At 42.2% G+C, this 20167-nt stretch overlaps 1 protein-coding gene across 1 annotated transcript in view; it reads right to left on the reverse strand.

The window, feature by feature from the left end:
- The window catches only part of LOC139749260 (uncharacterized), a 481728-nt gene that overhangs the window by 446687 nt on the left and 14874 nt on the right, over positions 1-20167 (reverse strand). The window contains exons 3-4 of the mRNA XM_071662996.1: positions 15745-15882; positions 15399-15581 (exon numbers count right to left, since the gene is read on the reverse strand). Of these exons, the coding sequence (XP_071519097.1) occupies positions 15399-15581; positions 15745-15882 (321 nt within the window). The remainder of the gene's footprint in view (positions 1-15398; positions 15582-15744; positions 15883-20167) is intronic.

Below are 20167 nucleotides of genomic sequence, written 5' to 3' on the forward strand. Positions count from 1 at the left end.
GGGCAAGGAATAGAGTGAGTTGGAGCGATGTGGTATACCGGGGTTGACGTGCTGTCAGTGGATTGAATCAGGGCATGTGAAGCGTCTGAGGTAAACCATGGAAAGCTGTGTAGGTATGTATTTTTGCGTGTGTGGACGTATGTATATACATGTGTATGGGGGTGGGTTGGGCCATTTCTTTCGTCTGTTTCCTTGCGCTACCTCGCAAACGCGGGAGACAGCGACAAAGCAAAAAAAAAAAAATATATATATATATATATATATATATATATATATATATATATATATATATATATATATTTTGCCGCTGTCTCGCGCATTTGCGAGGTAGCGCAAGGAAACAGACGAAAGAAATGGCCCAACCCACCAACATACACATGTATATACATACATCCACACACGCAAATATACATACCTACACAACTTTCCATGGTTTACCCCAGACGCTTCACATGCCCTGATTCAATCCACTGACAGCACGTCAACCCTGGTATACCACATCGATCCAATTCACTCTATTCCTTGCCCTCCTTTCACCCTCCTGCATGTTCAGGCCCTGATCACACAAAATCTTTTTCACTCCATCTTTCCACCTCCAATTTGGTCTCCCACTTCTCCTCGTTCCCTCCACCTCCGACACATATATCCTCTTGGTCAATCTTTCCTCACTCATTCTCTCTATGTGCCCAAACCATTTCAAAACACCCTCTTCTGCTCTCTCAACCACGCTCTTTTTATTTCCACACATCTCTCTTACCCTTACGTTGCTTACTCGATCAAACCACCTCACACCACACATTGTCCTCAAACATCTCATTTCCAGCACATCCACCCTCCTGCGCACAACTCTATCCATAGTCCACGCCTCGCAGTCACACAACATTGTTGGAACCACTATTCCTTCAAACACCCATTTTTGTTTTCCAAGATAATGTTTTCGACTTCCACACATTCTTCAAGCTTCCAGAATTTTCGCCCCCTCCCCCACCCTATGATTCACTTCCGCTTCCATGGTTCTATCCGCTGCCAGATCCACTCCCAGATATCTAAAACACTTTACTTCCTCCAGTTTTTCTCCATTCAAACTTACCTCCTAACTGACTTGACCCTCAACCCTACTGTACCTAATAACCTTGCTCTTATTCACATTTACTCTTAACTTTCTTCTTTCACACACTTTACCAAACTCAGTCATCAGCTTCTGCAGTTTCTCACATGAATCAGCCACCAGCGCTGTATCATCAGCGAACAACAACTGACTCACTTCCAAAGCTCTCTCATCCACAACAGACTGCATACTTACCCCTCTTTCCAAAAGTCTTGCATTCACCTCCCTAACAACCCCATCCATAAACAAATTAAACAACCATGGAGACATCACACACCCCTACTGCAAACCTACATTCACTGAGAACCAATCACTTTCCTCTCTTCCTACACGTACACATGCCTTACATCCTCGATAAAAACTTTGCATACCACATCAACCAAAACACCCTATATCTGCCATTCTATCATTCAAACACATCAACAAACTTTTCAAAATACTAACTCCATCTCTTCTCACATCACCATCTAACGTGTTATCACTCCCATTAAGCCCCATTCACTGGGGGTTCCATTTGTTCCCTTGTCTTGCCACACTTTACTTACTCCTTCCAAAACATCCTTTTTCATTTATTTGATTATTCATTTTGCTTTGTCGCTGTCTCCCGCGGTTAGCGAGGTTTGGGTAGCGAAAGGAAACAGACGAAAGGAATGGCCTAATAACACCCACATATCATGTATATACATACAAGTCCACACACGCAAATATACTTACTATACATTTCAATGTTACATATATAATACACACATACATATAAATTTATCACATGTACTTAATTCATTACTGTTGGCCTTTATTCACTCCATTCGCCACTCGCCACACATGAATAAACAACACCCTCCCCCCTCATGTGTGTGAGGTAGCGTAGAAAAGACAACAGAAGGCCACTTTCATTACACTCAGAGGCCCCATTCATTCACACTCTGTCTATAGCTGTCATGTCATAATGCACCGAAACCACAGCTCCTTCCCACATCAGGCCCCACACAACTTTCATGGTTTACCCAGATGCTTCAACATGCCCGGGTTCACCCCATTGACAGCACGTAGACCCGGCTTATACCACAATCGTTCCATGCACTCTATTCCTTAAACGCCTTACACCCTCTTGCAGGTTCAGCCTCCGATCACTCAAAATCTTTTTCCCCCATCCTTTCACACCTCCCATGTGCTCTCCAATTTCCTCGTTCCCTCCACCTCTGACACATATATCTCTTGGACAATATTTCCTACCCTCATTTCTCTCCATGTAACCCAACCATTTCAAAACACCCTCTTTTATTTGCCCTAAAATTTTAAATGATACGCTCTCACCCAACTCTTCATTTTGCCCTCTTTTTTACCTCTTGCACCTTTCTCTTGATCATCCTGCTCATTCTTTTATACATCTCCCAGTCATTTGCATTATTTCCTGCAAAAATCGTTCCAATTGCTCTTCGTTCTTTCACTAATATCTTAAATTTTTCATCCACACCACTCACTTGCCTTTTTAATCTGCCCACATTCCACGCTTCTCATGCCTAAGTATCTTTTGCATAAGCCATCATGCTTCCCTAGATACATCCGATTCCTCCCCAATCCCCTTACATCCTTAGTTCTCACCTTTTTTCCACTTTGTATTCAGTATCTCCTGGTACTTCCTCACCAAGTTCCAATCCAAGCTCACTACTCTCACACTTCGTCTCCAATATTCTCTCTTTTTCTGAAAACCTCTACAAAATCTTCACCTTCACCTCTCTCAAGATAATGTTCTGGACATCCTGCAGTTGGCACCTCTCAGAAATTACATCAAATTTCAATTAACTCATAATCCAATAACGTCTCTAGCCCTTCTCTCCTTCTTACTACGACTACTTATGTATATATCTCTTTTTAAACGGGTAGTCCCATATCACCGTCCTCTTTCAGCACATATTCTACAAGATTCTTTCAACATTCTTATTATTATTATTTTATTATTTGGCTTGTTGCTGATCTCCCGCGTTAGCGAGGTAGCGCATACAAAACAGACGAAGAATTGCCCAAACACACCACACCATACACATGTATATAAATACACGTCCACACACTCAATATTACATACCTATACATCTCGATGTACACATATCTATACACACAGACATTTAAAATATATACACATGTACATTAATTCTTACTTTCTGCCTTTATTTAATCCACTGCCACCCGTCCCACACATGGAATAAACACCCCCTCCCCCCTCATGTCTGCGGGTTGGTTAGCGCTAGGAAACGACTACAAAGGCCCATTGTTCACACTTAGGTTCTAGCTTGTCATGTAATAATGCACCGAAACCACAGCTCCCATTCCCACATCAGCCCCACACAACTTTCCATGGTTTACCCAGGACGCTTCACATGCCCTAGTTCAAACCACTGACAAGCACGGCCGACCCGGTATACCACATCGTTCCAATTCCACTCTCTCTCTTGCACGCCTTTCACCTCCTGCATGTTCAGGCCCCGATCACTGAAAATCTTTTTCACTCCATATTTTTCCACTTCCAATTTATTCTCCACTTCTTGTTCCCTCCCTCTGCCTTTTTATATTTAATCTATTTATTTTGCTGTGTCTCTGTATCCCGTGTCAGCGAAGGTAGGCAAGGAAAACAGACAAAAGAATGGCCCAACCCACCCACATACACATGTATATACATACAAGTCCAACACACGCAAATATTCATACCTATCATCTCAAAATACTACATATAATAAACACACACAGACATAATTACATATATACACATTTACCCTTATTCATAGTCTGCCTTTAGTTTGTTCCATGCCACCTTCGCCACACCAGGATATAACAACCCCCTCCCACCTCATTGTGTGCGATGTGTATTTAGCGCTAGGAAAGGACACTTAAGGCCACATTCGTTCACTCTCAGTTCTAGATGGCATGTAATAATGCACCGAAAACCACATGCTCCATTTTCCACATCAAGCCCACACAATCTTTCCTGGTGTTCCCTGACGTTCACATGCCTGGATCAATTCATTGACAGCGCACATCGACCCGGTTCTATACCACATCGTTCCAATTTACTCTATTCCTTGCACGCCTTTCACCCTCCTGCATGTTCAGGCCCCGATCACACAAAATCTTTTTCACTCCATCTTTCCACCTTAAATTTGGTCTCCCTCTTCTCCTCGTTCCCTCCACCTCTGACACATATATCCTCTTGGTCACTCTTTCCTCACTCATTCTCTCCATGTGCCCAAACCATTTCAAAACACCCTATTCTGCTCTCTCAACCACACTCTTTTTATTTCCACACATCTCTCTTACCCTTACATTACTTACTCGAACAAACCACCTCACACCACATATTGTCTTCAAACATCTCATTTCCAGCACATCCACCCTCCTGTGCACAACTCTATCCATAGCCCACGCCTCGCAACCATACAACTTTGTTGGAACCACTATTCCTTCGAACATACCCATTTTTGCTTCCCGAGATAATGTGCTCGACTTCCAAACATTCTTCAAGGCTCCCAGAATTTTCGCCCCCTCCCCCACCCTATGATCCACTTCCGCTTCCATGGTTCCATCCGCTGCCAGATCCACTCCCAGATATCTAAAACACTTCACTTCCTCCAGTTTTTCTCCATTCAAACTTAACTCCCAATTGACTTGACCCTCAACCCTACTGTACCTAATAACCTTGCTCTTATTCACCTTTACTCTTAACTTTCTTCTTTCACACACTTTACCAAACTCAGTCACCAGCTTCTGCAGTTTCTTACATGAATCAGCCACCGGCACTGTATCATCAGCAAACAACAACTGACTCACTTCCCAAGCTCTCTCATCCACAACAGACTTCATACTTGCCCCTCTTTCAAAAACTCTTGCATTCACCTCCCTAACAACCCCATCCATAAACAAATTAAACAACCATGGAGACATCACACACCCCTGCCGCAAACCTACATTCACTGAGAACCAATCACTTTCCTCTCTTCCTACACGTACACATGCCTTACATCCTCGGTAAAAACTTTTCACCGCTTCTAACAATTTGCCTCCCACACCATATATTCTTAATACCTTCCACAGAGCATCTCTATCAACTCTATCATATGCCTTCTCCAGATCCATAAATGCTACATACAAATCCATTTGCTTTTCTAAGTATTTCTCACATACATTCTTCAAAGCAAACACCTGATCCACACATACTCTACCACTTCTGAAACCACACTGCTCTTCCCCAATCTGATGCTCTGCACATGCCTTCACCCTCTCAATCAATACCCTCCCATATAATTTACCAGGAATACTCAACAAACTTATACCTCTATAATTTGAGCACTCACTCTTATCCCCTTTGCCTTTGTACAATGGCACTATGCACGCATTCTGCCAATCCTCAGGTATCTCACCATGAGTCATACATACATTAAATAACCTTACCAACCAGTCAATAATACAGTCACCCCCTTTTTTAATAAATTCCACTGCAATACCATCCAAACCTGCTGCCTTGCCGGCTTTCATCTTCCGCAAAGCTTTTACTACCTCTTCTCTGTTTACCAAATCATTTTCCCTAACCCTCTCACTTTGCACACCACCTCGACCAAAACACCCTATATCTGCCACTCTATCATCAAACACATTCAACAAACCTTCAAAATACTCACTCCATCTCCTTCTCACATCACCACTACTTGTTATCACCTCCCCATTTGCGCCATTCACTGAAGTTCCCATTTGCTCCCTTGTCTTACGCACTTTATTTACCTCCTTCCAGAACATCTTTTTATTCTCCCTAAAATTTAATGATACTCTCTCACCCCAACTCTCATTTGCCCTCTTTTTCACCTCTTGCACCTTTCTCTTGACCTCCTGTCTCTTTCTTTTATACATCTATATATTTTTTTTTTTTTTTTTATACTTTGTCGGTCTCCCGCGTTTGCGAGGTAGCGCAAGGAAACAGACGAAAGAAATGGCCCAACCCCCCCCCATACACATGTATATACATACGTCCACACACGCAAATATACATACCTACACAGCTTTCCATGGTTTACCCCAGACGCTTCACATGCCTTGATTCAATCCACTGACAGCACGTCAGCCCCGGTATACCACATCGCTCCAATTCACTCTATTCCTTGCCCTCCTTTCACCCTCCTGCATGTTCAGGCCCCGATCACACAAAATCTTTTTCACTCCATCTTTCCACCTCCAATTTGGTCTCCCTCTTCTCCTTGTTCCCTCCACCTCTGACACATATATCCTCTTGGTCAATCTTTCCTCACTCATCCTCTCCATGTGCCCAAACCATTTCAAAACACCCTCTTCTGCTTTCTCAACCACGCTCTTTTTATTTCCACATATCTCTCTTACCCTTACGTTACTGACTCGATCAAACCACCTCACACCACACATTGTCCTCAAACATCTCATTTCCAGCACATCCATCCTCCTGCGCACAACTCTATCCATAGCCCACGCCTCGCAACCATACAACATTGTTGGAACCACTATTCCTTCAAACATACCCATTTTTACTTTCCGAGATAATGTTCTCGACTTCCACACATTCTTCAAGGCCCCCAGAATTTTCGCCCCCTCCCCCACCCTATGATCCACTTCCGCTTCCATGGTTCCATCCGCTGCCAGATCCACTCCCAGATATCTAAAACACTTCACTTCCTCCAGTTTTTCTCCATTCAAACTCACCTCCCAATTGACTTGACCCTCAACCCTACTGTACCTAATAACCTTGCTCTTATTCACATTTACTCTTAACTTTCTTCTTCCACACACTTTACCAAACTCAGTCACCAGCTTCTGCAGTTTCACACATGAATCAGCCACCAGCGCTGTGTCATCAGCGAACAACAACTGACTCACTTCCCAAGCTCTCTCATCCCCAACAGACTTCATACTTGCCCCTCTTTCCAAAACTCTTGCATTTACCCCCCTAACAACCCCATCCATAAACAAATTTAACAACCATGGAGACATCACACACCCCTGCCGCAAACCTACATTCACTGAGAACCAATCTATATATATATATATATATATATATATATATATATATATATATATATATATATATATATATATATATATATATATATATATATATATATATATATTGTACAAAGGCAAAGGGGATAAGAGTGAGTGCTCAAATTACAGAGGTATAAGTTTGTTGAGTATTCCTGGCAAATTATATGGGAGGGTATTGATTGAGAGGGTGAAGGCATGTACAGAGCATCAGATTGGGGAAGAGCAGTGTGGTTTCAGAAGTGGTAGAGGATGTGTGGATCAGGTGTTTGCTTTGAAGAATGTATGTGAGAAATACTTAGAAAAGCAAATGGATTTGTATGTAGCATTTATGGATCTGGAGAAGGCATATGATAGAGTTGATAGAGATGCTCTGTGGAAGGTATTAAGAATATATGGTGTGGGAGGCAAGTTGTTAGAAGCAGTGAAAAGTTTTTATCGAGGATGTAAGGCATGTGTATGTGTAGGAAGAGAGGAAAGTGATTGGTTCTCAGTGATTGTAGGTTTGCGGCAGGGGTGTGTGATGTCTCCATGGTTGTTTAATTTGTTTATGGATGGGGTTGTTAGGGAGGTGAATGCAAGAGTTTTGGAAAGAGGGGCAAGTATGAAGTCTGTTGGGGATGAGAGAGCTTGGGAAGTGAGTCAGTTGTTGTTCGCTGATGATACAGCGCTGGTGGCTGATTCATGTGAGAAACTACAGAAGCTGGTGACTGAGTTTGGTAAAGTGTGTGAAAGAAGAAAGTTAAGAGTAAATGTGAACAAGAGCAAGGTTATTAGGTACGTACAGTAGGGTTGAGGGTCAAGTCAACTGGGAGGTGAGTTTGAATGGAGAAAAACTGGAGGAAGTGAAGTGTTTTAGATATCTGGGAGTGGATCTGGCAGCGGATGGAACCATGGAAGCGGAAGTGGATCATAGGGTGGGGGAGGGGGCGAAAATTCTGGGAGCCTTGAAGAATGTGTGGAAGTCGAGAACATTATCTCGGAAAGCAAAAATGGGTATGTTTGAAGGAATAGTGGTTCCAACAATGTTGTATGGTTGCGAGGCGTGGACTATGGATAGAGTTGTGCGCAGGAGGATGGATGTGCTGGAATGAGATGTTTGAGGACAATGTGTGGTGTGAGGTGGTTTGATCGAGTAAGTAACGTAAGGGTAAGAGAGATGTGTGGAAATAAAAAGAGCGTGGTTGAGAGAGCAGAGAGGGTGTTTTGAAATGGTTTGGGCACATGGAGAGAATGAGTGAGGAAAGATTGACCAAGAGGATATATGTGTCGGAGGTGGAGGGAACGAGGAGAAGAGGGAGACCAAATTGGAGGTGGAAAGATGGAGTGAAAAAGATTTTGTGTGATCGGGGCCTGAACATGCAGGAGGGTGAAAGGAGGGCAAGGAATAGAGTGAATTGGAGCGATGTGGTATACCGGGGTTGACGTGCTGTCAGTGGATTGAATCAGGGCATGTGAAGCGTCTGAGGTAAACCATGGAAAGCTGTGTAGGTATGTATATTTGCGTGTGTGGACGTATGTATATACATGTGTATGGGGGTGGGTTGGGCCATTTCTTTCGTCTGTTTCCTTGCGCTACCTCGCAAACGCGGGAGACAGCGACAAAGCAAAAAAAAAAAAAATATATATATATATATATATATATATATATATATATATATATATATATATATATATTTTGCCGCTGTCTCCCGCATTTGCGAGGTAGCGCAAGGAAACAGACGAAAGAAATGGCCCAACCCACCAACATACACATGTATATACATACATCCACACACGCAAATATACATACCTACACAACTTTCCATGGTTTACCCCAGACGCTTCACATGCCCTGATTCAATCCACTGACAGCACGTCAACCCTGGTATACCACATCGATCCAATTCACTCTATTCCTTGCCCTCCTTTCACCCTCCTGCATGTTCAGGCCCTGATCACACAAAATCTTTTTCACTCCATCTTTCCACCTCCAATTTGGTCTCCCACTTCTCCTCGTTCCCTCCACCTCCGACACATATATCCTCTTGGTCAATCTTTCCTCACTCATTCTCTCTATGTGCCCAAACCATTTCAAAACACCCTCTTCTGCTCTCTCAACCACGCTCTTTTTATTTCCACACATCTCTCTTACCCTTACGTTGCTTACTCGATCAAACCACCTCACACCACACATTGTCCTCAAACATCTCATTTCCAGCACATCCACCCTCCTGCGCACAACTCTATCCATAGTCCACGCCTCGCAGTCACACAACATTGTTGGAACCACTATTCCTTCAAACACCCATTTTTGTTTTCCAAGATAATGTTTTCGACTTCCACACATTCTTCAAGCTTCCAGAATTTTCGCCCCCTCCCCCACCCTATGATTCACTTCCGCTTCCATGGTTCTATCCGCTGCCAGATCCACTCCCAGATATCTAAAACACTTTACTTCCTCCAGTTTTTCTCCATTCAAACTTACCTCCCAACTGACTTGACCCTCAACCCTACTGTACCTAATAACCTTGCTCTTATTCACATTTACTCTTAACTTTCTTCTTTCACACACTTTACCAAACTCAGTCATCAGCTTCTGCAGTTTCTCACATGAATCAGCCACCAGCGCTGTATCATCAGCGAACAACAACTGACTCACTTCCAAAGCTCTCTCATCCACAACAGACTGCATACTTACCCCTCTTTCCAAAAGTCTTGCATTCACCTCCCTAACAACCCCATCCATAAACAAATTAAACAACCATGGAGACATCACACACCCCTACTGCAAACCTACATTCACTGAGAACCAATCACTTTCCTCTCTTCCTACACGTACACATGCCTTACATCCTCGATAAAAACTTTTCACTGTTTCTAACAACTAGTCTCACACACCATGAATTCTTAATACTTTCCACAGAGCATCTCTATCAACTCTATCATATGCCTTCTCCAGATCCATAAATGCTACATACAAATCCATTTGCTTTTCTAAGTATTTCTCACATACATTCTTCAAAGCAAACACCTGATCCACACATCCTCTAACACTTCTGAAGCCACACTGCTCTTCCCTAATCTGATGCTCTGTACATGCCTTCACTCTCTCAATTAATACCCTCCCATAGAATTTACCAGGAATACTCAACAAACTTTTTTTTCTTTTAAACTATTCACCATTTCCCGCGTTAGCGAGGTAGCGTTAGGAACAGAGGACTGGGGCTTTTTTGGAATATCCTCACCTGGCCCCCTCTGTTCCTTCTTTTGGAAAATTAAAAAAAAAAAAAAATGAGAGGGGAGGATTTCCAGTCCCCCCGCTCCCTCCCCTTTTAGTCGCCTTCTACAAGACGCAGGGAATACGTGGGAAGTATTCTTAATCCCCTATCCCCAGGGATAACTCAACAAACTTATACCTCTGTAATTTGAGCACTCACTCTTATCCCCTTTCTCAACAAACTTATACCTCTGTAATTTGAGCACTCACTCTTATCCCCTTTGCCCTTGTACAATGGCACTATGCAAGCATTCCGCTAATCCTCAGGCACCTCACCATGAATCATACATACATTAAATAACCTTACCAACCAGTCAACATTACAGTCAGCCCCTTTTTCAATAAATTCCACTGCAATACCATGCAAACCTGCTGCCTTGCCGGCTTTCATCTTCCACAAAGCTTTTACTACCTCTTCTCTGTTTACCAAATATATGTGTCAGTGGTGGAGGGAATGAGAAGTGGGAGACCAAATTGGAGGTGGGAGGATGGAGTGAAAAAGATTTTGAGCGATCTGGGCTTGAACATGTAGGAGGGTGAAAAGTGTGCAAGGAATAGAGTGAAGCATCTGGGGTAAACCATGGAATGTTTTGTGGGGCCTGGATGTGGAAAGGGAGCTGTGGTTTCGGTGCATTATACATGACAGCTAGAGACTGAGTGTGAACGAATATTGCCTTTGTTGTCTTTTCCTAGCACTACCTCGCGTGCATGCATGGGTAGGTGGTTGTTATTTTATGTGTGGCAGGGTGGCAATGGGAATGAATAAAGGCAGCAAGTATGAATTATGTACATGTGTTTATATGTATATGTCTGCGTATGTATATATATGTATACGTTGAAATGTATGGGTATGTATATGTGCGAGTGTGGACGTGTATGTATATGCGTGTGTATGTGGGTGGGTTGGGCCATTCTTTCATCTGTTTCCTTGCGCTACCTTGCTAATGCGGGAGACAGCGTCAAAGTATAATAAAAGATATAAGAAAATATACTTTTCTTATACTTTGTCTCTGTCTCCCACATTAGCAAGGTAACATAAGGAAATAGAGGAGAGAATGGCCCAACCCACCCACAGACACATGTATATACATACACACCCACACACGCACATATACATACCTATAAATTTCAACGTATACATACATATACATAAACAGATATATACATAATTCATACTTTCTGCCTTCATCTGCCCCATATGAAATGGCACCCCCTCCCCCCGCACGTGCAAGAGGTAGCGCTAGGAAAAGACAACAAAGGGCACATTCATTCACACTTATTCTCTAGCTGTCATGTTTAATGCACCAAAACCACAGTTCCCTTTCCAAATCCAGGCCCACAAAACTTTCCATGGTTTACCCCAGATGCTTCACATGCCCTGGTTCAATCCATTGACAGCACGTCGACCCTGGTATACCACATCGTTCCAATTCACACTATTACTTGCATGCCTTTCACCCTCCTGTATGTTCAGGCCCCAATCACTCAAAATCTTTTTCACTCCATCCTTCTACCTCCAATTTGGTCTCCCACTTCTCGTCGTCCCCTCCACTTCTGACACATATATCTTCTTTGTCAATCAAAAAGCCACAGTGGCATTACACAGCCCTGCCTCACACCCGTAAGTACACAGAAACTTTCACTCAACAATTATTCCACTCTTAAACAGGAATTTTCTCCTCTATAGAAGGCTTTCACATCATCCAGTAGTTGTCCCCTCACACCATATATCCTTATCACCTCCCATAAAGCTTTCCACTCAACTCTGTCATATCCCTTTTACAGATCCATAAGCACTGCAAAGAAGTTCTTACCCTTCACTATATACTTTTCTATGGTCATCTTTATAGCAAAAATCTGATCCACACATCCTGTACCTTTCCTAAAACTCCCTTGCTCTTCACTTTTCCTAAATTTTCACTTCCATCACTCTATCAAACAGCATTCTTGCATACACTTTTCCTGGTATACTTAACAAACTTATTTCTCTTTAATTGCTACATATATCTTTAGCACCTTTTCCTTTGAATAAAGGTACAATAATAACTTTCACCCAATCCTCAGGCACAAACTTCTGTTTCCATGCTAAATCACATATCAGATGTATCCACTCTATCACACTTCGTCTTCCATACTTATGCATTTCAGCCATAATCCCATTCACAAGGACCTTTCCTACCTTCAGCCTCATTATTGCTATTCTTACCTCCCTTTTTGCTCTAGGCCCTTGCACTTGCATTCTCTTCCTTCCATCCTCCATACCCATGCATGCAACAACTGCTGCCTCACCTTCTCCCAAATTCATCAGTCCTTCAAAATACTCTTTTCATTTTCCTTTCACATCCTACTTTTGATTCAGCAACTACCCTTTCTTTCTTCTCACATCAACATTTCCATTCTTACATCCACCATTTTCCTTTTTCACCTCCTTTTAGTATATTTTCTATTATCCCAAAAATTTTCACTTAACTTTCTTCCAAAATCTTCATCTACTCTCTTTGCTCTCCTCTTTCAAAATCTTAACATTACAACTGCATATTGTATATTCTTAACTCCTCCTTTGCTAAACTTCCACTGTTACATTCCAATTGAGCAATCTAACATCTGCCTTTTTCTTCTCTTCCACAGCATTTCTAATCTCTTCCATTCACCATGCACTGCCCTTTTCATTCCAATATCTCACAACCTTGTATTTAACTACTGATTCTACAACCTCTAATAGTACTTCTCTGAATATTCTAAACTCCTCATTCATATGTGACTGCACCCTTACATTCACTGGACTTCCATCAAAGCTTTCAGCTACCTTCCTTTCAAACACCTTGCATTTTTTCTGATTCATTTTCTCAATTGCCAACACTTTTACCAATCCATTCTTCCTTACACTATACTTCCACTTCTCCCTGATCCTCATCCCCACAAAAACTGCTAAATGGTCAGTCTCCAAAGAATCCTCTTATAACATTAGTATCTAGCATGGCCTTTCTCAATCTTTCATCTACTGCCACATAGGCAATCAAAGCCTTCTGCTCTTCTCTTCCATCATTCCTCATCCATGTACATCTATGAATCATCTTGTGCTGAAAAAAGTCTTTGTAAGGAACAAACGCCTCTCAGCACAACTATCCTAAAGAGAACCTCCATTCTCATTTACTCCAGACACTCCCCATTTATCACCTATCTCCCCAATTTCATCACATCCCACTTTTGCATTCATATCGACCAGTACAACCAAAATTCTCATTCTCAAAACTATTTATATAGTCATTTAGATTTCTCCAGAAAAGATTCATTTCATCCTTACCTTGTACATGTACACATACCTATGCATACATCACAATCCCAATCTTTCTTGTCATCCACAACATTCTTGATCCATAACATCCATGCCCTGTAACACCCACCTACATTCTTGGTAATAGCGGAATTGCACAGCTTTTTTTTCCCCTCTTCCCTGATAATTTTCGCTCATTCCCGTCCATATCACTCCCTCCACTCTCTCCAATAACTTGCATTCATCATTTCCATTTTCATTCCACACCATCCCCAAGGAACAAGTAACATGAAAAAGTAGTAAATACGAAGAACATATGGCTACAGGAAATTATAATAGAGAACAATGAAGCTCCATTAGAATATACCTGCCTTACCCTTAGCACAAGTCGGTAATCCCAGGTAGTCATGTAATATACTTGTGAACTCCAGAACATAATATACAAAGACACAAATTCCACCTAAGCATAAATGTAAAGCCCCTATGGGATAAACAATTATTTACTATACTGCAAACTGCCAAATGAAGCTGAAAATTTTGATAGTAATGGTCATGTCATGGTCATGTCCAATGCTAAACAAAAGAAACCATAGAGGAGTCTAACTATGAGTCTTAACTGATGTGGGTAAATCTAAAACGAACGCTCAATGGCTGTAACTACCAACAATCAGTTTCTTTATCAGTCTATCCAACTGTTAAGTTTTAAAGGAAGAAATTCAAGATAAAACACTGCTCTTTCTTTTATACTTGTTTGCTGTTTCTTATGTTAGTGTAACTGTGCCACAAACAGATGAAGAAAAGGCCTCATTCACTCACATTCATTCCCTTGCTTTCATGCATAATTCACTGAAACCACAACCCCCTATCCATAACTAGGTCCCACAGACCTTTCGAAGGTTTCCCTCAGACACTTAACATGCCCATGTTCAGTCCACTGACAGAATGTTGACCCCTGTATAACATGTCACTCTAATTTGCTATATCTCATGTACACCTTTCACCCTGCATGTTCAGGTCCCGACCACTTAAAATGTTCAGTATTCCATTCTTTTAACTCTAATTTAGTCTCCCCTTCCTCTTGTTGCCCTCCACATCTGACAGCTGTACATTTTCATATAGAGCCCATGCCTCACATCCACAGAACATCACTGGGACTACTATACCTTCAAATACACCCATTTTTGCCCCATCAGACAGTGACTCTCTTTCCAAACATTCTTCAATGCTCCCAAGACCTTTGACCCCTCACCCACCCACTTCCACGGTTCCATTTGCTTCCATGTCCCCTTCCAGGAACTGAAAACACTTCCCCCATTTTTTCTTTGAACAAACTTATACCTAACCTGTCTCTTTGCTCTGATAATTCTAATAACCTCACTTTAATTCAGATATACTCTTAATTTTTTCCTTTTACACACTCTTCCAAGACACCAACTTTAGCAATTTTTCACTCGAATCTGCCACCAGTACAATGTCATCACCAAACAACATCTGACTCACTTCCCAGGCCCCTCCCTAATCCCCTGCATACCACATACTTGCCCCTCTCTCCAAGACCTTTGCATTTAACTCCCTTGCCACCCCAACTATAAAAAAATCAAACAACCAATTAGCATAATCACAAACATATATTCGTTTTGCCTGTATATCAACCAGTTATAAACTGAGTGCTTAAAAAAGAATGAAAAAAATATGCACTGCTGACTTACCAAAAGATGATGCACATGTCTGATTGCATCTCGATATGAGACAGAAATATCTAAGGAACCAAGGACTTGGCCAACAGAAGAATGGCCCTCCAACAAAGTATAACTTTTAATTATCAAAGGATGTATCCCTTGATCCTGAAGTGGATGCCCCTGATCTCTGGTTTCAAGTACCAAAAACTGCACCTGCAAAAGAAAGGTCATGGAATTATAACGAGCACAAATTTATGAAAATCAATACTGTTGCACGAGTGACTGACCCAGTGATTCATTTACCCAACGGAACTAAAACAAAATATTTATTCTTCACTGCAATATATGACATGTTCAAAAAAGATATCCAACTAACCTCATTTACAGCAATGACAGCTCCTACATGAAAGGGAGGATTAAACTGATTTTTCAACATGAAGACAACAGGTGAAACATGCTTTCCATCTGACAAACGTAGGTAACATGTCCAGTCACTGCATACTAAGAAAATGACCTGAAAATAAAATTAGCTCAAAATATGCATCTCTCTACCATATGTATATCTATCTTATTTATTTATTTATTTTGCTTTGTTGCTGTCTCCCACGTTAGCGAGGTAGCACAAGGAAACAGACGAAAGAATGGCCCAATCCACCCACAGACACATGTATATACATACATGTCCACACACGCAAGTATACAAACCTATACATCTCAACGTATACATATATATACACACACAGACATATACATATATACACATGTACATAATTCATGCTGTCTGCCTTTATTCATTCCCATCGCCACCTCTCCACACATGAAATAACAACCCCCTCCCCCCACATGTGCGCGAGGTAGCGCTAGGAAAAGACAACAAAGGCCAAATTCATTCACACTCAGTCTCTAGCTGTCATGTAATAATGCAGAAAACCACAGCTCCCTTTCCACATCCATGCCACACAAAACTTTCCATGGTTTACCCCAGACACTTCACATGCCCTGGTTCAATCCATTGACAGCACATCGACCCCGGTACAACACATCGTTCCAATTCATTCTATTCCTTGCATGCCTTTCACCCTCCTGCATGTTCAGGCCCCAATCACACAAAATCTTTTTCACTCCATCCTTCTACCTCCAATTTGGTCTCCCACTTCTCGTTCCCTCCACCTCTGACACATATATCCTCTTGGTCAATCTTTCCTTACTCATTCTCTCCATGTGACCAAACCATTTCAAAACACCCTCTTCTGCTCTCTCAACCACACTCATTTTATTACCACACATCTCTCTTACCCTTTCATTACTTACGCAATCAAACCACCTCACACCACATATTGTCCTCAAACATCTCATTTCCAGCACACCCACCCTCCTTCGCACAACTCTATCTATAACTCACGCCTCCTAAACATATAACATTGTTGGAACCATTATTCCTTCAAACATACCCATTTTTGCTTTCCAAGACGTTCTCGACTTACACACATTTTTCAACGCTCCCAGAACTTTCACCCACTCCCCCGTCCTATGATTCACTTCCGCTTCCATGGTTCCATCCGCTGCCAAATCCACTCCCAGATATTTAAAACACTTCACTTCCTCCAGTTTTTCTCCATTCAAGCTTACCTCCCAGTTGACTTGTCCCTCAACCCTACTGTACCTAATAACCTTGCTCTTATTCACATTTACTCTCAGCTTTCTTCTTTCACACACTTTACCAAACTCAGTTTCCAGCTGCTGCAGTTTCTCACCCAAATCAGCCACCAGCGCTGTATCATCAGCGAACAACAACTGACTCACTTCCCAAGCTCTCTCATCCAAAACAGACTGCATACTTGCCCCTCTTTCCAAAACTCTTCCATTCACCTCACTAACAACCTCATCCATAAACAAATTAAACAGCCATGGAGACATCATGCACCCCTGCCTTTCCACATCCAGGCCCCACAAAACTTTCCATGATTAACCCCAGACGCTTCACATGCCCTGGTTCAATCAACTGACAGCACATCGACCAAGGTATGCCACACTGTTCCAATTCACTCTATTCCTTCCACTCCTTTCACCCTCCTGCATGTTCAGGCCCAGACCGCTCAAAATCCTTTTCACTCCATCCTTCTACCTCTAATTTGGTCTCCCGCTTCTCCTTCTTCCCTCTACCTCTGACACATACATCCTCTTTGTCAATCTTTCCTCACTAATTCTCTCCATGTAGCCAAACCATTTCAACACACCCTCTTCTGCTCTCTCAACCACACTCTTTTTTTACCACACATCTCTCTTACCCTTTCATTACTTACTTAATCAAACCACCTCACACAACATATTGTCCTCAAACATTTCATTCCCAACACATCCATCCTCCTCCGCACAACCCTATCTATAGCCCATGCCTCACAACCATATAACATTGTTGGAACCACTATTCCTTCAAACATACCCATTTTTGCTCTCCAAGATAATGTTCTCACCTTCCACACATTCTGCAATGCTCCCAGAACCTTCACCCCCTCCCCCACCCTGTGATTCACTTTCACTTCCATGGTTCCATCTGCTGCTAAGTCCACTCTCACATATCTAAAACATTCCACTTCCTCCAGTTTTTCTCCATTCAAACTTACCTCCCAATTAACTTGTCCCTCAACTCTACCAAACCTAAAAACCTTCCTCTTATTCACATTTACTCTCAGCTTTCTTCTTTCACATACTTTACCAAACTCAGTCACCAGCTTCTGCAGTTTCTCACCCGAATAAGCCACCAGCGCGGTATCATCAGCGAACAATAACTGACTCACTTCCCAAGCCTTTTCATCCACAACAGACTGGACACTTGTCCCTCTCTCCAAAACTTTTGCATTCACCTACCTAACAACCCCATCCATTAACAAAATAAACAACCATGGAAGACATCACACACCCCTGCCAGAAACTGACATTCACTGGGAACTAATCACTTTCCTCTCTTCCTACTCATACACATGCCTTACATCCTTAGTAAAAACTTTTTACTGCTTGTAGCAACTTACCTCCCACACCATATACTCTTACTACCTTCCAAAAAGCATCTCTATCAACCCTATCATATGCCTTCTCCAGATTCATAAATGATACATACAAATCCATTTGTTTTTCTAAGTATTTCTCACATACATTCTTCAAAGCAAACACCTGATCCACACATCCTCTACCACTTCTGAAACCACACTGCTTTTCCCCAATCTGATGCTCTGTAAATGCCTTTACCCTCTCAATCAATACCCTCTCATATAATTTTCCAGGAATACTCAACAAATTTTTTTTTTTTATACTTTGTCGCTGTCTCCTGCGTTTGCGAGGTAGCGCAAGGAAACAGACGAAAGAAATGGCCCAACCCCCCCCCCCATACACATGTATATACATACGTCCACACATGCAAATATGCATACCTACACAACTTTCCATGGTTTACCCCAGACGCTTCACATGCCTTGATTCAATCCACTGACAGCACGTCAGCCCCGGTATACCACATCGCTCCAATTCACTCTATTCCTTGCCCTCCTTTCACCCTCCTGCATGTTCAGGCCCCGATCACACAAAATCTTTTTCACTCCATCTTTCCACCTCCAATTTGGTCTCCCTCTTCTCCTTGTTCCCTCCACCTCCGACACATATATCCTCTTGGTCAATCTTTCCTCACTCATTCTCTCCATGTGCCCAAACCACTTCAAAACACCCTCTTCTGCTCTCTCAACCACGCTCTTTTTATTTCCACACATCTCTCTTACCCTTACGTTACTCACTCGATCAAACCACCTCACACCACACATTGTCCTCAAACATCTCATTTCCAGCACATCCATCCTCCTGCGCACAACTCTATCCATAGCCCACGCCTCGCAACCATACAACATTGTTGGAACCACTATTCCTTCAAACATACCCATTTTTGCTTTCCGAGATAATGTTCTCGACTTCCACACATTCTTCAAGGCCCCCAGAATTTTCGCCCCCTCCCCCACCCTATGATCCACTTCTGCTTCCATGGTTCCATCCGCTGCCAGATCCACTCCCAGATATCTAAAACACTTCACTTCCTCCAGTTTTTCTCCATTCAAACTCACCTCCCAATTGACTTGACCCTCAACCCTACTGTACCTAATAACCTTGCTCTTATTCACATTTACTCTTAACTTTCTTCTTCCACACACTTTACCAAACTCAGTCACCAGCTTCTGCAGTTTCACACATGAATCAGCCACCAGCGCTGTATCATCAGCGAACAACAACTGACTCACTTCCCAAGCTCTCTCATCCCCAACAGACTTCATACTTGCCCCTCTTTCCAAAACTCTTGCATTTACCTCCCTAACAACCCCATCCATAAACAAATTAAACAACCATGGAGACATCACACACCCCTGCCGCAAACCTACATTCACTGAGAACCAATCACTTTCCTCTCTTCCTACACGTACACATGCCTTACATCCTCGATAAAAACTTTTCACTGCTTCTAACAACTTTCCTCCCACACCATATATTCTTAATACCTTCCACAGAGCATCTCTATTAACTCTATCATATGCCTTCTCCAGATCCATAAATGCTACATACAAATCCATTTGCTTTTCTAGGTATTTCTCACATACATTCTTCAAAGCAAACACCTGATCCACACATCCTCTACCACTTCTGAAACCACACTGCTCTTCCCCAATCTGATGCTCTGTACATGCCTTCACCCTCTCAATCAATACCCTCCCATATAATTTACCAGGAATACTCAACAAACTTCTACCTCTGTAATTTGAGCA

This window comes from Panulirus ornatus, chromosome 6 (assembly GCF_036320965.1).
Source record: "Panulirus ornatus isolate Po-2019 chromosome 6, ASM3632096v1, whole genome shotgun sequence".
NCBI classification, from domain to species: domain Eukaryota; kingdom Metazoa; phylum Arthropoda; class Malacostraca; order Decapoda; family Palinuridae; genus Panulirus; species Panulirus ornatus.